At 40.5% G+C, this 14,713-nt stretch overlaps 1 protein-coding gene across 1 annotated transcript in view; it reads right to left on the minus strand.

Annotated features, from left to right (window-relative positions):
* The window catches only part of COLEC12 (collectin sub-family member 12), a gene marked incomplete at its 5' end in the record, with an annotated part of 85,224 nt that overhangs the window by 12,306 nt on the left and 58,205 nt on the right, over positions 1-14,713 (minus strand). The window contains one exon of the mRNA XM_009073895.1: positions 4,620-4,742. Coding sequence (XP_009072143.1) covers positions 4,620-4,742 — 123 coding nt within the window. The remainder of the gene's footprint in view (positions 1-4,619; positions 4,743-14,713) is intronic.

Genomic DNA, 14,713 nt, shown 5'->3' on the forward strand with positions numbered 1-14,713 from the left:
GTCACATCACCTATGGATCTTGTTAATTCAGATCTAGTGTAATATTCATCTGTGTTCTCCAGCTATGCAACACACCTGGAGTTGGCAAATTAATAAAAATTATCAGTAATTAAAGGAAAATGTAGTTTCTTCCTTTTCCTGTTCAAATGAATGCCAGTTTGTGCTTCAGACCTGAAGTTCGTAAAACTGAGATTTTTTACTGTCCTATAACAAATATGTTTTCATTGTGAATGAAATCTAACACTGGAAACTTGGGTTAAAATATTACCCTGAAGAGTCCAAAGCAAATGAAGATAGTAGAAATCCTATCAATAAGTAGTTGTCTGGCAGTTAAATGAGACTGAACAGAATTAAATATACAACAGCATATGGTATTTTCATTGCCCAAAGTAAAAAACAACCCAACCTACACTAAAAAGAAGCTGCTCTGGAGCTATGAACAGTTTTTGTGGGGAACACCCCAAAACTTTGATGAAGGAGGGCTTTAATCAGAAGCCTTACTGGTATTATTGATGATTGGCCATGATATGTGGGAAAGGCCATGCCTGGACTGTGTCTGAAAGATCATTAATGAGCACTGCTAAAAAGGTTTTCAGTCCACATCAGCTTGTCTTTTACAGAAAATAATAACCTTTAATTCTAGTGTGTAACTGAATGCCAGACAGCAGTCACTGGGAGGGCTGACACATCACTTAGCTGGAAGATGCTTATTTAGAGGGGCTGAAAAAAGAAGGTGCTTTCAAATGCCCAAGGTATTTTTGTCTATTTGACACTAAACTGGCAACAAGTAACCCAGATTAACCGATGTGAAGTGCAGAATTAGCTATATTAGGCAAACCATTTCACTTTTTAAAATTCTATTTCCCCTCAGAGGGCAAGTCAGTCCTGTTGTGTGAAGTGTAGAGGGGAGAGGCTAGAGCCAAGTTCAAACCACCCAGCTCCAGCAGCAGAAACAGAAGAGGTCTCTGGAAATGTGAACTACAGGATTAGCCCAAGGGCTAAGCTGCCATCCCATAGATAAACCTATGCATGCGTTTTCTTTATACAGGGGTGGCATCTTAGCCTCCATGGTCAAACAAATCACAGCTCTGTGGGACTTGATTCCCTGCCCAAATTCCTTCCTTAAGCAAGTTGTAGCTTATTTCTTATTCCTTGCTACTGCGCTGCAAGTAGAAAGGATGAACTCTGGGGGAAATGAGCAAAGAGCCATGGCCAATGTTGTTTTTGTTGCTCTTGATATCAAAAGGGGTCATATGGACCAATGTCGTATTATTGGGAACGTCTTTCCTTCCCTGGTAGTACTCCTGCCACCATCTCTGGATGTGGTAGGTGAGCATCTGGAGCACTCAGGAATGAAAGTCAACCTCTAGGGAGTGTCCCAGGCTTGAAGAGTCACTTCCCACTTTCTCCAGAAAAAGGCAAAACAGGCAGACTAGCTGTAATATCCTTTACAAAGGCCATTCTGCTGCTCCCAAGTCTGCTGCTCTCAAAAATGCAAAGTTGTATATACCTTACACTTGCTTTTGGTTGGCTTCAGCTTAATTCTCAGCTTGGTCAGATCTCTCTGCATTGAAATCTCACTTTCTGATAAGGTCATAGTGGAAAATATGGTGAAGATCCTCTAAAGGAAGCCAAAATTTCAAGTGGTTTCTGACCAGAACAGTGAGGACTGTCTCCATCTAAGCCAATATGACAATGTGCCACCTCACCAGGAATGCTGGCCCTAGGTAATGGCAGGCAAACTATGTCTGGGAGACAGATGAAAGAAGTAGATGAAAGTCATGGTGGGCATTAGTCAAGAAACTTTAAACTGAGGACTGACTAGACAATGAGAACTACCAGAAATTCACAAGGAGATTATTCACCATCAGTAAGTTAATCTGACACTGGATGGTGCCTAAAAAATTATAACTTTGTACTTTACATTTAATTCAAGAAAGTATGCATAAAAATTATGATTGCTTTATTAATGTTTTAAACAACAACTTAATATGTCTTCTCAAAGGAAAAGAATAGTAAACTCAGCTTGTTATTCCTTCATCACCTTGATGTTTAATTCATGTTTTGGTTTCGGGTTTCTCCAACATACTATGTAATTTTTACCACCAGTTTGGAGGTTTATGCTGTGTTGACTTTGCCTCCCATTGAGTTACTTTTTTGCCTGCCATATTTAAACCACTGATTAGTAGTTTTAATGTTCTAAATCACAAAGGATATCTAAATACCACGTAGGAAATGAGAGTTTTAAAAGTAGTTTTGGGCTTTATAAACAAGTGTGGGAGGCAAATTTAATGGAAACTTAGCTAAGAGACTGAAAGAAACCCTGATGCCAGCAGAATTCCTTCTTTCAGTCTACTATTGCAATAAAAAAGACAAGCCAAACTTTGATACAGAGAGTTCATGAGCTCTATAAAATTTTATTTTGAGTTTTGTTCTTTCTTTAAGGCCTAATTTCTTTTTGATGATCAAAAATACTGCAGTTATTTGTTTGAATATGTACTATCAGCTGGTGCTTTGTCTAACTTATGTTTTCCCTGTAAATTAGCATACTGGTACTGTGATGATAAAGCTCTTAAACTGCAGGTACAAAGGGCAAAATTAATGCCTGACATATGACCATTTGCTGCTTGGTGTTACAGAAGGGATACCTTGGATTAAACAGGAGCAGTGGTCACCAAGATGTCTTAAGGTCTGTGAGCAAGATGTGCATTATCCACCCTCCTATAATATTTTCCTATTTTTTTTCTGTGGGAGAGGAAATTCTTTTGTCCTTGCCCTGGATGGCTGTGTGACTTGGTACCCTATGACAGAAAGATTTGTCCCCAGTAGGCACCAATGACTGCTCAAAGAAGGAGGTTTAGAAATGAATATAGCAAAGACGAGGCCTCAAAAAGAGAGCAAAGCCTGGGGAAAAGATGGTGCTAGAGGCTCTCATGGAGAAAGAAGCTTGAAAACTGGATTGAAACGAGGAAGAGAAACTCCCTCTCCTGTCTTTTGGACAGTTTTCTTATTGCTATTGCTTCCTACACACACACAAACGTTTGGTAAAGCAAGAATAGAGCAATGGTCCCTTCAACTTGAAATGCTGTTTCTGATGCTGAATTAGGTCTGAGTCTTCTAGTAAATCCCAGAACTGAGATCCTTATAAAAAGCTCTTGAGGGAAATTCTGCTAAATCTCAGTCACTTAGTGTCTGGGTTATAGTCTGGAAGGATCCCATCCTCATCTGCTGTAAGCAGATCTCTGCAGATTTGTATCTGCAAAAGGCCTCCCCTAATCCATATAACTAAATGATCTTATCTTCATAGATCAAGAGCACGTTTTTGAATCCTGGAAAGCATTTTTTACATCAAAATCTGACTTCCAGAGACCAGTTACACATACTTCAGGAAAGTGTCTAAGTAATTATAGATGTACTGCATTTTCTTACGTTTGATGCTAATGTGCCACATTCCGTTTGCTTTATCATGAAGCAGCAATACCTATATCTCTCTCTGTCCTTCACATTCTCTCATCTCCCTGGATAAATCTTTCATCTAAACCAAGTAGTTTTAATTTTCTTCCCACTCCATACCAAATCCTCTTAAATAATTATTTATCCCTTTCTATTTCTACAATTTCCTTTTCTTTCCCTGGCAAAGAACCAGAGGTGATGTCAGCTCTGCTACGAATGCAGCTGTTGGTGGCACAGGATGCACTGCATGCTAATCATTTGAATATTTACCCAGCTTCATGGAGGGGTTCTAAAGCTACTCTCAGAGCCATACTCAGACAGCTAGTTTAAAGCTAGTTTGGTTTTCTCTGCAACATGCTGTGATGTCCTGTTTTACCACTCACAATGATGATGTTCACTTTCTTTTTCTTACCAGAAACTCACATCTTATTTTTTTTTTAACTTATTATAGCTGTGACTGTACAACAAGCAGATACTTACATCAAAACCATTCCTTAAGAATGCCTAAGTGGCTACAGTTAATTAGTGATGAGGCTGTATGGGAATTTTAAGATACGTTTTCCAATGTGCTCAACCAGTGCCTTGCATAAATGAAAACTTTCTTCATTACTGGGTTGCCCAGCTGCCAGAATCTTTGAAATTACTGTCAAAAGCATGCAAGTGTCTTTGTTCATGAAAATAATTGTAGATAAGTGAATACATTGGCACCTCCTGGTTCAATCTTTCTTCTGGATATTTCAAAGTAATGTTGATCCTGCAATTTGTTCCTGTGATAAATATTATATTAGCATGCCTCTTCCTGGCTCTCATATTAACAAGGACATTTATTCTGGAAAGGTGTGTCATATGTAAAACAACTCAGTGAAATCAAAGTGTAGCACATATTACACAGCTTTGAGTCTTCCAATTAGTACTCCTTTTGGAATGATCATTTTGTTCTAACTTCTTTATTTTGTTTCAAATGTCTAATCTAGTTTCGAAACTTTATACTTAGTTGAAAGTGAAATGTAAAGTTGCAGATTGTTGTTATGTAAGTACAAAAAGCCAATATTGCCAAAGTACTGATATTTAAGCTGAAATGTGACAAACTGCATGGCTAACTAGTAAGTGAAAACACACTTGGATGCTCGTCTGAAAATGATATGTTGGACTCGATGCATACATACCTTTGTATCCCAAAATGGCTACTGTGATTGTTAGCAGGGCACATAAAATATATAATAAGATGATGGAAAACTTCAGTGCCCAGTTATTTTTACACTTGGTACATTGGCTCCCCTCCTGAATACCTGCAGAAGAAGATTTAAAGAATTTTAAAACAATGGCAAAAACACATTCCTGGTTTTATCTCCCACTTCCCATCCTCTGTTTTCTATGCTTTCCATGATACATGGGTGCCTATTTGCCTATGCTGCCAGGATAGCCTTCACGGTGGTTAAAGCATCAGCTCAGTCAAACAATCACTTTGGGATTTTAGCATGTGGAAGAGAAGTATGTTCTGCTGCATTGGTAAACCTGTGGCTTTCCTGAGAGACAGCTGTTTTCTGATTGTGATAACAAGACTATGGTGAGCTCTGGAAATCAAATGTGTATTAGCATCTCCTCTGCAAAGCATCACACTGCAGCAGCTCGTTCTTAGCATTCAGTCTCCCTGTGGGGGCAATAGGAGACAATAAATGCTCCGGCAGAAGGAAAACATAGGAATTAAATAGCAATGTGAAAACCTGCTAGGAACACTGGTCCTGCTTTGTAACCATTACCACAGATGGTTACCATGTGAACATTTTCCACAATGAGAGAAACATTTTTTTCTTATTTTTGGAGAATTTGGGGAGTACTATTTCTACCAAAAAGAAGGAGTGCTTTACTGATAAAGCCATCAGTACAGCCACAAAAAAATGCTGGTGAATTTCCCTTTGTGGATAAACTTAAGAAAAAGGGCCTCAAAGTGATGAGAGAAAACAGGTCTTTACTATTTTATATTTGAGCTTTTAGCAGAATGGCTTGGTATCTTTGAGTCTACTAGGAAAACAATTTTCCTCTTTTGTCCATGTGCTCCTCAGGAACAGCTTGAGAGCATGGGAAGCATTGATTATTAATCAGAAACAAAAATGTGTAAAAATTGGATCACTGTGCTGGAACAAATGGGTGGGATTTATCCCTCTTTCCAAGGAGCATTAAACAGGCCAGGATTAATGTAACTTTCTGTGTCTGTCAGAAAATGCATTTCTTTGATATTTCACTCTATTTGTGTACTATTAGGGGAGTCCCACAGGAAAGCTTTAAGCTCTAATAAATTCTATGTACCAGATTACTTAACTAATCAAGACTTGCTCTGTAGCTTTTTATGAGTAACTTATATTTCCCCCGAGGCCTAACCCACAGATGATTTTACTTTTCCAAACTCATGACCTTCTGCAGAGTGGTTTTTTTTATTTTTTATTTTTTAAGAGAAAAGCACAGGCCACTTCCCCTGGGTTCACGGAGGATGGGTGACCGACATAGTGAGTTAAGTCAACTGTATTTCTCTCTCAAAGAAAAGTATTTTCCAATGACTTCCTTAAGCCCAAGGTACCTGAAGGAGGAGGGATTACCTTATTGGAGCAACTCAGGAAGAGGATTTATATAAAGTTTATTTGACAAGGCATTTTCCTTAATTCCCTCTGTGCATATACTAGCTGTGGCTAGGGCAGAAATGCATCTCTCTCAGGTCAGGCCACTTTCCACATTATGTCCTCACATGTATTTTCTAAACTTTTCAGCTGTGACATCACATTCTGCTGCCATGTGATGAAAGCAATATCATAGATTTGGGTTCCTTGGGGTTTAGGCATAACATCAGTTGGGAACATCTGGTTCTTTTTTTCAGGAACAGGAATGTTAGGGGAAAATGAGACAAAGACTTATAAGCATAAACGCAAGAACAGAAAATCCAGAGGGGAAAAGCTTCTCTCCTGACTGTGAGGTCGGAAGGGAGGGAGCTGGCACAGAGACAGGCAGTTGCTGACTTGGATTTGGGAGGCTAGTAACTCCTGCACCACAAAAGAAAAGGTGAAGGGTCCACAATTCAATGGCCAAGTTTGCTTATGGATGCTGATGCATGGGCTGGCTTGCTTTGCTTGGTTGACAGTCTCAAGGAGCTTGCTAGTGAGGAAGCTCTAGTTGCTGAAAAAAACAGAAAGGAAAAGTGCAGTTTTCTAAAGGTTTGCAATAGTTATTCAGAGACTGAAATTATTTCACCGTGGGAACTCATGGTGCCTAGAGCACTATTTTGCTGCTATTAGCTGGCACTAATGGGCTCACTGAGGCCCTGTGCCCTGAATGCAAGGTTCCTCTCCCAAAGGGTTTAAAATTCAGATTCCAGTTTGGTAAGTCTTTGAAAACCCCACATATCAAAATAACACAAGAAGCTTGGGGCAAAACACACATCACATTCACCTTCTAAGTACACAGATAACAGAAAGCTTGATCCTCCCTATTTTAATGTTAATGGAAGCAAGACCAGATCCTTAACTGGGAAGACTGATAGACTGCAGAGGGACAAAACACAGAGAAATGCAGACATAAAAACAAAGCCTTTGACAGCAATTGCACATAGAAAAGTTTCACTTGATAACTGTCTCATATTAAGATTACTCATTTTATGACATGACCTGCTTTCTGTCACCATATCCCGACTTCTTGGGTAGTGTAATGAGCTGAAACTTCACTGATGTCACTAGATGTATTGCAGTTCAGCATCAAGCAGTATGTATGTTCAGTACTTCATAAGGATCTAGTTTCACTTGTCTCAGCTCTCCCTAGCCCTGGTTTAATAAAACAGCACTTCGGCTTTTTGGAACTTTTACTTTCAGCATATTTCAAACTGACATCAGAAGAGCACCCCAACAAAAGCCAGACCTTTCCATCCTTTAACAGTCCAGCACTGTTGGTATCAGTAACACAAACACAGCATACTAAAGTGATCATACAGGCTAGAGTGATTCCATTAACAGAGCTGGGCTGAAACTGTGTATTGCATTGCTTGCTGGAGCAAGTCTTTCAGAGCTAATAAATTTGCTCTTGATTTCAAATATGTAGTGCTTAACTCTGCTGCTGCAGAGTACTGCAAACACCTGATTTTCTAGTTTACTAAACATATAAAAATAACTACAAAAATACCAAAGATAGAGGTACCTTGAAGAAAAGATTTGGAAGACTCATTCTGATGTCTTTCTGTGCAGTTATGTAATTCAGGCTATAAGCAAAGGCAAAAGCTAGGAATGCAACCCTCTCTGTATAGGGATAAATTACAGTATGATCAGGGCTCCACAACCTCCCCAGCACAGAGCCTGACTTCAATGTGCCCTGTTGCTCTTCCCAACTACCCTGCTTAAAGGTCGCACCCAAATACGATTGTTCTAGTACAGGAGATACATTTAGCCCATGATATGAGGACACATTTTTATTGGAAGGTTGCTCTGAAAAGATGTGATAGCCAAAACATTAAGCAACAACAAATAGGAGAAAATTTCAAATGCTGACTGTGATTGCACAAAACCCAGCAGGTTGGCATAAAATCATGCAGATTTACCACAAAAGCTCAGAGTCAAGGCTTGAAGGAGCCCATGCTTGGGCTTTAATTTGACAAAACTTTCCCAATTTTGTCCACTCGACTGCTTTCTGTCATGACTTACACAAAATGCAGTGTTCTTCCAGGAGATGTATCACATCTAATCTGTAGAGTAAATGGACAGGGAAATACCCTACATACCCATCCCATTGACAGAACATATGTCAAACCTGCAAAAAGGGGGTTCTTAGCTGATATCAGCTCTTCCTCTGTTCATTAGTGATGCTCCTAGTGCAGCACACTCCTCTATGTGTGTTCACATGTTTTCAATGTTGGTGTGCTCCCAGACATTTGTCACTGACTTCCACACCCAGGGAGACAGGGTCACTTCCGCATGACGTGCATTTCTCACTGCCGATTTGATCAATGTTTAATAAGTATCAGATGGGACACAATGTGCCTCGTTTTGCTGGACACATGCTTTTGTCCATTCCTTTCCCTGACTTATTTTAATAAGAGCTCCGGTTTTTCTGCCTCACTGTTGGGAAGACATCTGGCCAAACAGACAGCAACCTAGTACAAAGAGATCCTGCTGGCTCACATGCTTTGGGGACCCCCTTCTCTGCAAACCAAGATGGTCACAAAAAAATATGCAAGTGAGACATCCCCCTGTTACCAGGCTTTGTAGTATTTGTTTTTATAGCATTGCATTCCAGTGACTGAAGACTTTGTTCTCACGCAGGGGGTATACATCTGCAGATTCCTTTTGGGCTCCAAGAAGAAGTTTTGCTGAAGGAGGAGCTGGGTTTTTTTGGTTGTTTTATTTTGCTGTTGTTGTTGTTCCATGGTTTTTAATGCGAGACTAAGTATCTTTGCTCTTTGACGTGGAGTAACCACCTTACACGATCCCTGACTCCTCAACTATATTGTGCTTCAGGAGCACATCTTTGAACACTTGAATATGACATGCACACACTTTTTTTTCCTAAATAGTTCTCTTAGAAGTATTTGACTCTGTGTTCTTTTCTTTGCTCTTGCTGCAGTATCAGAGGTGGCCTCATAATATTTCTGCTAGTAAATCAGATTTGACAAAGATGCGAGGTTCCCTTCATAACCCTGACAATAAATGTACTGATAAGATGAAGAAATGTAGTGCAGGAAATGAAAATACATTAGTTAGGAGAGGTTTTCCCCACTGTGATTCATTGAAAAGAGATAAAATCCCTTAAATTTCGGAAGGAAGACTGCAAGCCTAATTTGCAGCCTTCTAAAGATAAATTTCTCAAAGCTAATGATTTCAAAACTGATAAGCAGTAGATCTAATGCCTATATTTTAAGGGGCCTGAGCAAACTACATACATCTAATTCCAACCCTCCTGCTGTGGCAGAGGGGTTGAAACTAGATGATTTTTAAGGTCCCTTCCAACCCAAACCATTTTATGATTCAACAAGTAAGTAGGAGTCAAGTACTGAGAGGTACTAAACCATGCAGAGTTGCAACAAGCTCACAGTGGGTGCCTATCTGACTAGCAAAAGTAGATGATCCCATCTCCAGGCTTAAATAACTAAATGCTTTGAAAACCTGGCTGTAGTGCTTAAGTTCAGGCACCCAGGTGTAAAATAGTAGGTTTTTATTAATATGCATGACTAGCAGTTATGAAAGTAAGTTTGTCTCATAGGAAAGAGATTTTAAAATTCAGGCGTATAAGTGTGTACATATATACATACATACACACACAAACACTTATGTTCAAATATATTGAAAAATATATGTCTGTGTATGTTTTTTTACAGAGAAGCTTTGGTAATGACAAAACCCCTGCGTATTACATTAGCACATTCAAATCAAAAGCAGACACATCTTTTACAACAATAACCTTTGTATAACTTTGAGATTACTGGATCCATCCATCCACAAAATTCAAAGTGAGATTTTGGTCTTCTCTTCTATGTGATGCTGCAGGTTATTAACGTACCCTTCATAAACACAATCCCTGTGATCCTTCATAAATAGTTTTGTTGCAGTCAGCCAAACTGATGATTCGATGGTCCTGTATGACTAACCTGCTTCAGAAAGCAATTGTTCTTTATAATGGTTATAAATGGAAAAAATTGAGACTTGTTCAGCCTTTTTAAATTATTAATTTGAGATAAACCCCATTTCTTCAGCTTAGAATCTGTTCTTACACCACAAAACCTGTAAATTGAACTAAGCCTAAATCAATGCCCTACATTCTGGCGAATGAGTAAAGGTTTGTGTCCATTCCCAAGTTACTGGATGGAGCTTGCATGGGGCTGCAGCCATGGAATGCATGGCATGTACTGGGGCTTCTCTAAACAGCTGCCCCTCTAGCCACTCATGGTGCCCAGCCCCTCTCTGGCACTGTGACCTAAATTATGCTGGACAACACCTCTTGGAGGTAAGTGTGGCTAAAGAAGCAAACATCATGGTTATTGCATGGCCAGGCTGCAGGGGAGCTCTGAGCCTTTAAGTTGCGGTTGCGAAGTGCCTGGTTTGAGAGAGTCCTGGGGCTACCTTCATTCAAGCTGAGCCATTGCTCATGCCACAGCTCCCTCAAGTGTGCACATCCACTCTTTGTGGGGAAGAGCTCTTGACTGGGCAAACCGAGGGCCTTCATTGTACATGATAAAACAGGGGTGATGCTACTGAATTCTGTCTGCTGCCCCTCTTCTTCACTCCTTGGTCAGTCTCTTGCCATGAATTCCCTTTCAATTCGGCCCTAGGGAGAATGTGAATTCCCGCCTTCTTTCCATTCCACAGACTTGGCAAGCCCTGTCTCTGCAATGGCAATGGTCCTGCTCGCTCGCCCAAGTAGTGCAGTGCTGGCTTGTGGGCAGGTGGATTGCAACAGCCTGCTTAACTTCATTGTTGGATTTTTACAATGCCATTGGAAAACATACTTAGCACAAACATGCTGTCATTTGTTCCAGAATTTGCTAGTTTTGCTTCTGGTTTTGTAATCAAATAGGGATAAATGCAATCTATGCTTGTTTTGAAAAGATTTTTGGTTATTTATTAGGAAGTAATTTCAGCAGCTGAACTTGAAATTTAAGCAGTGGCTATGTACTCACCTAACTTGTGCCAGTTTTCTTATGCCAGGTGGAAAATCATGAAACATGGCAGCAAGACAGAGGCCGAAACAGCCACTCTGTATTTCAAGTAAACACTGCAAAACACAGAGCTTCTTTCTTCATAAATTAATAAATAAATGGACCAACCTCAAAACACTCTATCCTCACAGATTTCTACTGTGTCCTGCATAACTTGATTGCCCTGCTACACAGTTGTGGCTTGTACAAACAACTTCTGGAGAGGAAAAAACCCACACCTAAAAAGCCTGATCTGAGAATTTGTGCCTCAAAATGCTGTGCATCACCTACTGGGGCCAGTGGTGCCAGTTCCTGTGATTTTACCCTGAGCTTCACACTGTGGCATTTCTTATTCACCCTGGCGCCCCTTTCTTTCCAAGTGCAAGGCTGGGGCAGTCCCTGCTATCAATACAGGTTGGGGGATGAAGGGATCAAGAGCAGCCCTGCCAAGAAGGACTTCGGGGTACTGGTGGACAAAAAGCTGGACATGAGCTGGCAACATGCACTTGCAGCCCAGAAAACCAAACACATCCTGGGCTGCATCAAAAGCAGCATGGCCAGCAGGTTGAGGGAAGTGATTCTGCCCCTCCACTCTGGTGAGACCCCACCTGGAGTACAGTTCTAGGGTCCCCAGCACAGGAAAGGCATGGACCTGTTGGAGTGGGTCCAGACAAGTGCCATAAAGATGATCAGAGGGCTGGAGGCCCTCACCTGTGAGGACAGGCTGAGAGGGTTGGTACTGTTCAGCCTGGAGAAGAGAAGGCTCCAGGGAGATGTTATTGCAGCCTTTCAGTACATAAAGGGGCTTATAAGAAAGATGGGAACAAACTTTTTAGCAGGGCATATTACAATATGACAAGGGGTAACAGTTTGAAAGTAAAAAAGGGTAGATTCAGATTAGATATAAGAAGTTTTTTACAATGAGGGTGGTAAAACACTAGAACAGGTTGCCTAGAATGGTGGTAGATGTCCCATCCCTGGAAACATTCAAGGTCAGGTTGGATGGGGCACTGAAAAACGTGATCTAGTTGAAGATGTCCCTGCTTATTGTTGGGGGCTTGGACTAGATGGCTAACTTTTAAGGTCCCTTTCAACCCGAAGTATTCTGTGATCCTATGATTCTTGCAGCCATGCAATTATGTGAAACTTTCAGCTTGCATTTTGGGAGAACAGCATCTTCCTAGACTGCTGTAAAAAAGCAAAATTGAGGAGGAGTTCTTACTTAAGGCTTAAGACAATAGAAGAATCCACCATTTACATGACTTTTCATAAATCTGCCTCTAAAGAGCCACCCTCAATGCAGAGGGGGCAATGCTGGGGCTGGGGCTGGCAGGGCTCACTGCGGCCCCTCATCCCCTGACACTGGACAGGGGCACTTTTTGTCAAAAGCCCAGGGTATTTCAGTAGACATGAGGGATTTCCTTCTCTGGGATACCTTGGAAAAACCCAGCCCTTGATGATCTGCATGTTGCAGCCCAAAGCTCTGCACGCAGGGGAAGTCAGGCAAATACTCCTCCACCAGACCGAGTCTGTTGGAGGCAGCAGCCATTTCCCGTAAATCCAAATCCCACATCTGACATAATAAAGAGCCTCAGAGGGCCAACACTATTATCTCTGGAAAGCTTTCAGCCTAAGAAATACTTTATTCTATGTAATGTACACAAACCCTTTCATTAAAGGAGGGGAGAACCCTCATTTTCAGCCTGACCATCATCTCTCACTTATTTATATAACCCAGCCAGCATTTTCTCTTTGGCTTTGTTCTACTTTGCAGCAGACCAGAGATTCACAATGAATTGTCAGAAATCCTAATTATACACTTCAACAACCATCACCATTTAATTATATAGTATTACCAAACAATGCCCTACTGTGATTAAACACTAAATATTTTAATTGAAAGGATACAAAATAGCTCAACCACACCACAGGCTAAGCAAAAACTGCTGAGTATCTGAACTGTACGTTCAGCAAATACTATGATCAGAACTGAAGGACCAGCATGGCAAATTTTACAAAAAATCATGAATTTGCAATAATTTGAGGTCCAGCCATAGCAAGGCAGTAAGAATATCACACCACTGGAAGGTCCAGCATCCCATAGGCTATTAGATTTAAAGAAAAACTCGAACCAGAACAAAATACAGCAAGTGCTGGTGCTTTTAAATAACTGTCTGGAACAAGAGATGTGTCTGTCCTCAGTTACTGAAAATCAAGCAAGGGATCAGTCAGTGCATGTCTTTGGAACTAAACCTAAAAATCTAATTAGGCTGTTCAGAAGATGAGAGAAAGACTAGAACAGCTAAAAGAAGATAGAAATTCTGTACGAATTCAAGACCTGTTCAATGACAGGCAAGACAGTCATGATACATCAGAGGAAGGAGCCCCTCTCCAACTCTGTTGCAATAGAGAAGAATTTAGACTGACTTGCAAGAAGAAATATAGCCAGATCTATAGGGAAATCAAAGTCAGATCTTTGGTTTGTGAAACAGCTTCCTGACAACCTGAAGATCTTTCATTCAATGATTTAAATAAAACCAGAGGTAACAAAGCATTAGCAAAATCACAGAAGGGATCTGCCCTTCAGAGTTTTGCCAGATGGAGAAGTAATGCCATTTCTGTCTAAGTCTGGGCCTTCCATTCTGAAACAAACAAGCTTCCTAATGAAACATAGCTCCTAATTAAGAAGGTGCAATTTGATGACTAATGTACATGATTTTAAACCTTAATTCAAACTACATTCGACGGAAAGGTGGAAAAAAAGGTAACACACTCAACGTGTGTATTTAACCTAAAATTCTCTAATTTTGTACCACACTACATAGGTGTTAGTGACCCTAGTAAATGTGTTAACTGATAGGCAGAAAAAATAGTTAACTCCGTGCTTTGTGGCTTTTGAGATACATTTCTTTAAGAAGGCAACATGAGCTCACCTAGGGCTGTGAGTGTGGTAGGTGCCAATACCGACGGCAGTGACACCTGTACTGCAAGGTGACTCACCCAGGCAATGATGAAGTCATCCAAAGCACAGGTGCAAAACACATTCTCTTCACAGGAAGCTTTCACCTGTTGTTTTACTGACTTCTGGAACTTTTAACACTAAGGGCAATGCTAAAAACATCGGACAACTCTTTTAAAGGACAAGAAAACGTCACACTCATCAAATGAAGACTCCAGCCATGCACGAGGCAACACTTCTGTATTCACTGATGTTGCCACAAGTGCTATTCCAGTTATCTACAGAAATTAAGGGTTTTTTTATGTGCCTTCCCAAGTTAAATGGGAATACTCAGCAGCCACGTAAGCTTCTGTGCACACATGCACCCCTGATGTAGTCGAGGCAGGTCATTCGTTAAAGAACATTATGAAATTCCCCGTGACTCTGCAAGGTGTGCTTTTAAACTCATATAAATCTAAACCAGTTTTTACTCAGTAGTCAGAAGCACATTGCATGCCCTTCTCATCAGGTTTTTTTCTCTCCCCCACTACCTAGTGGAGCAGAACAAAATAAAGTTTCAACCATATTTGATGGCATAAAAACTGTATTTATCTTTTTCTGTTGGGGAAAAATACAGAGATACTTTTCATGAGGCTTTC

Source organism: Acanthisitta chloris, unplaced genomic scaffold (assembly GCF_000695815.1).
Source record: "Acanthisitta chloris isolate BGI_N310 unplaced genomic scaffold, ASM69581v1 scaffold9444, whole genome shotgun sequence".
NCBI classification, from domain to species: Eukaryota; Metazoa; Chordata; class Aves; order Passeriformes; family Acanthisittidae; genus Acanthisitta; species Acanthisitta chloris.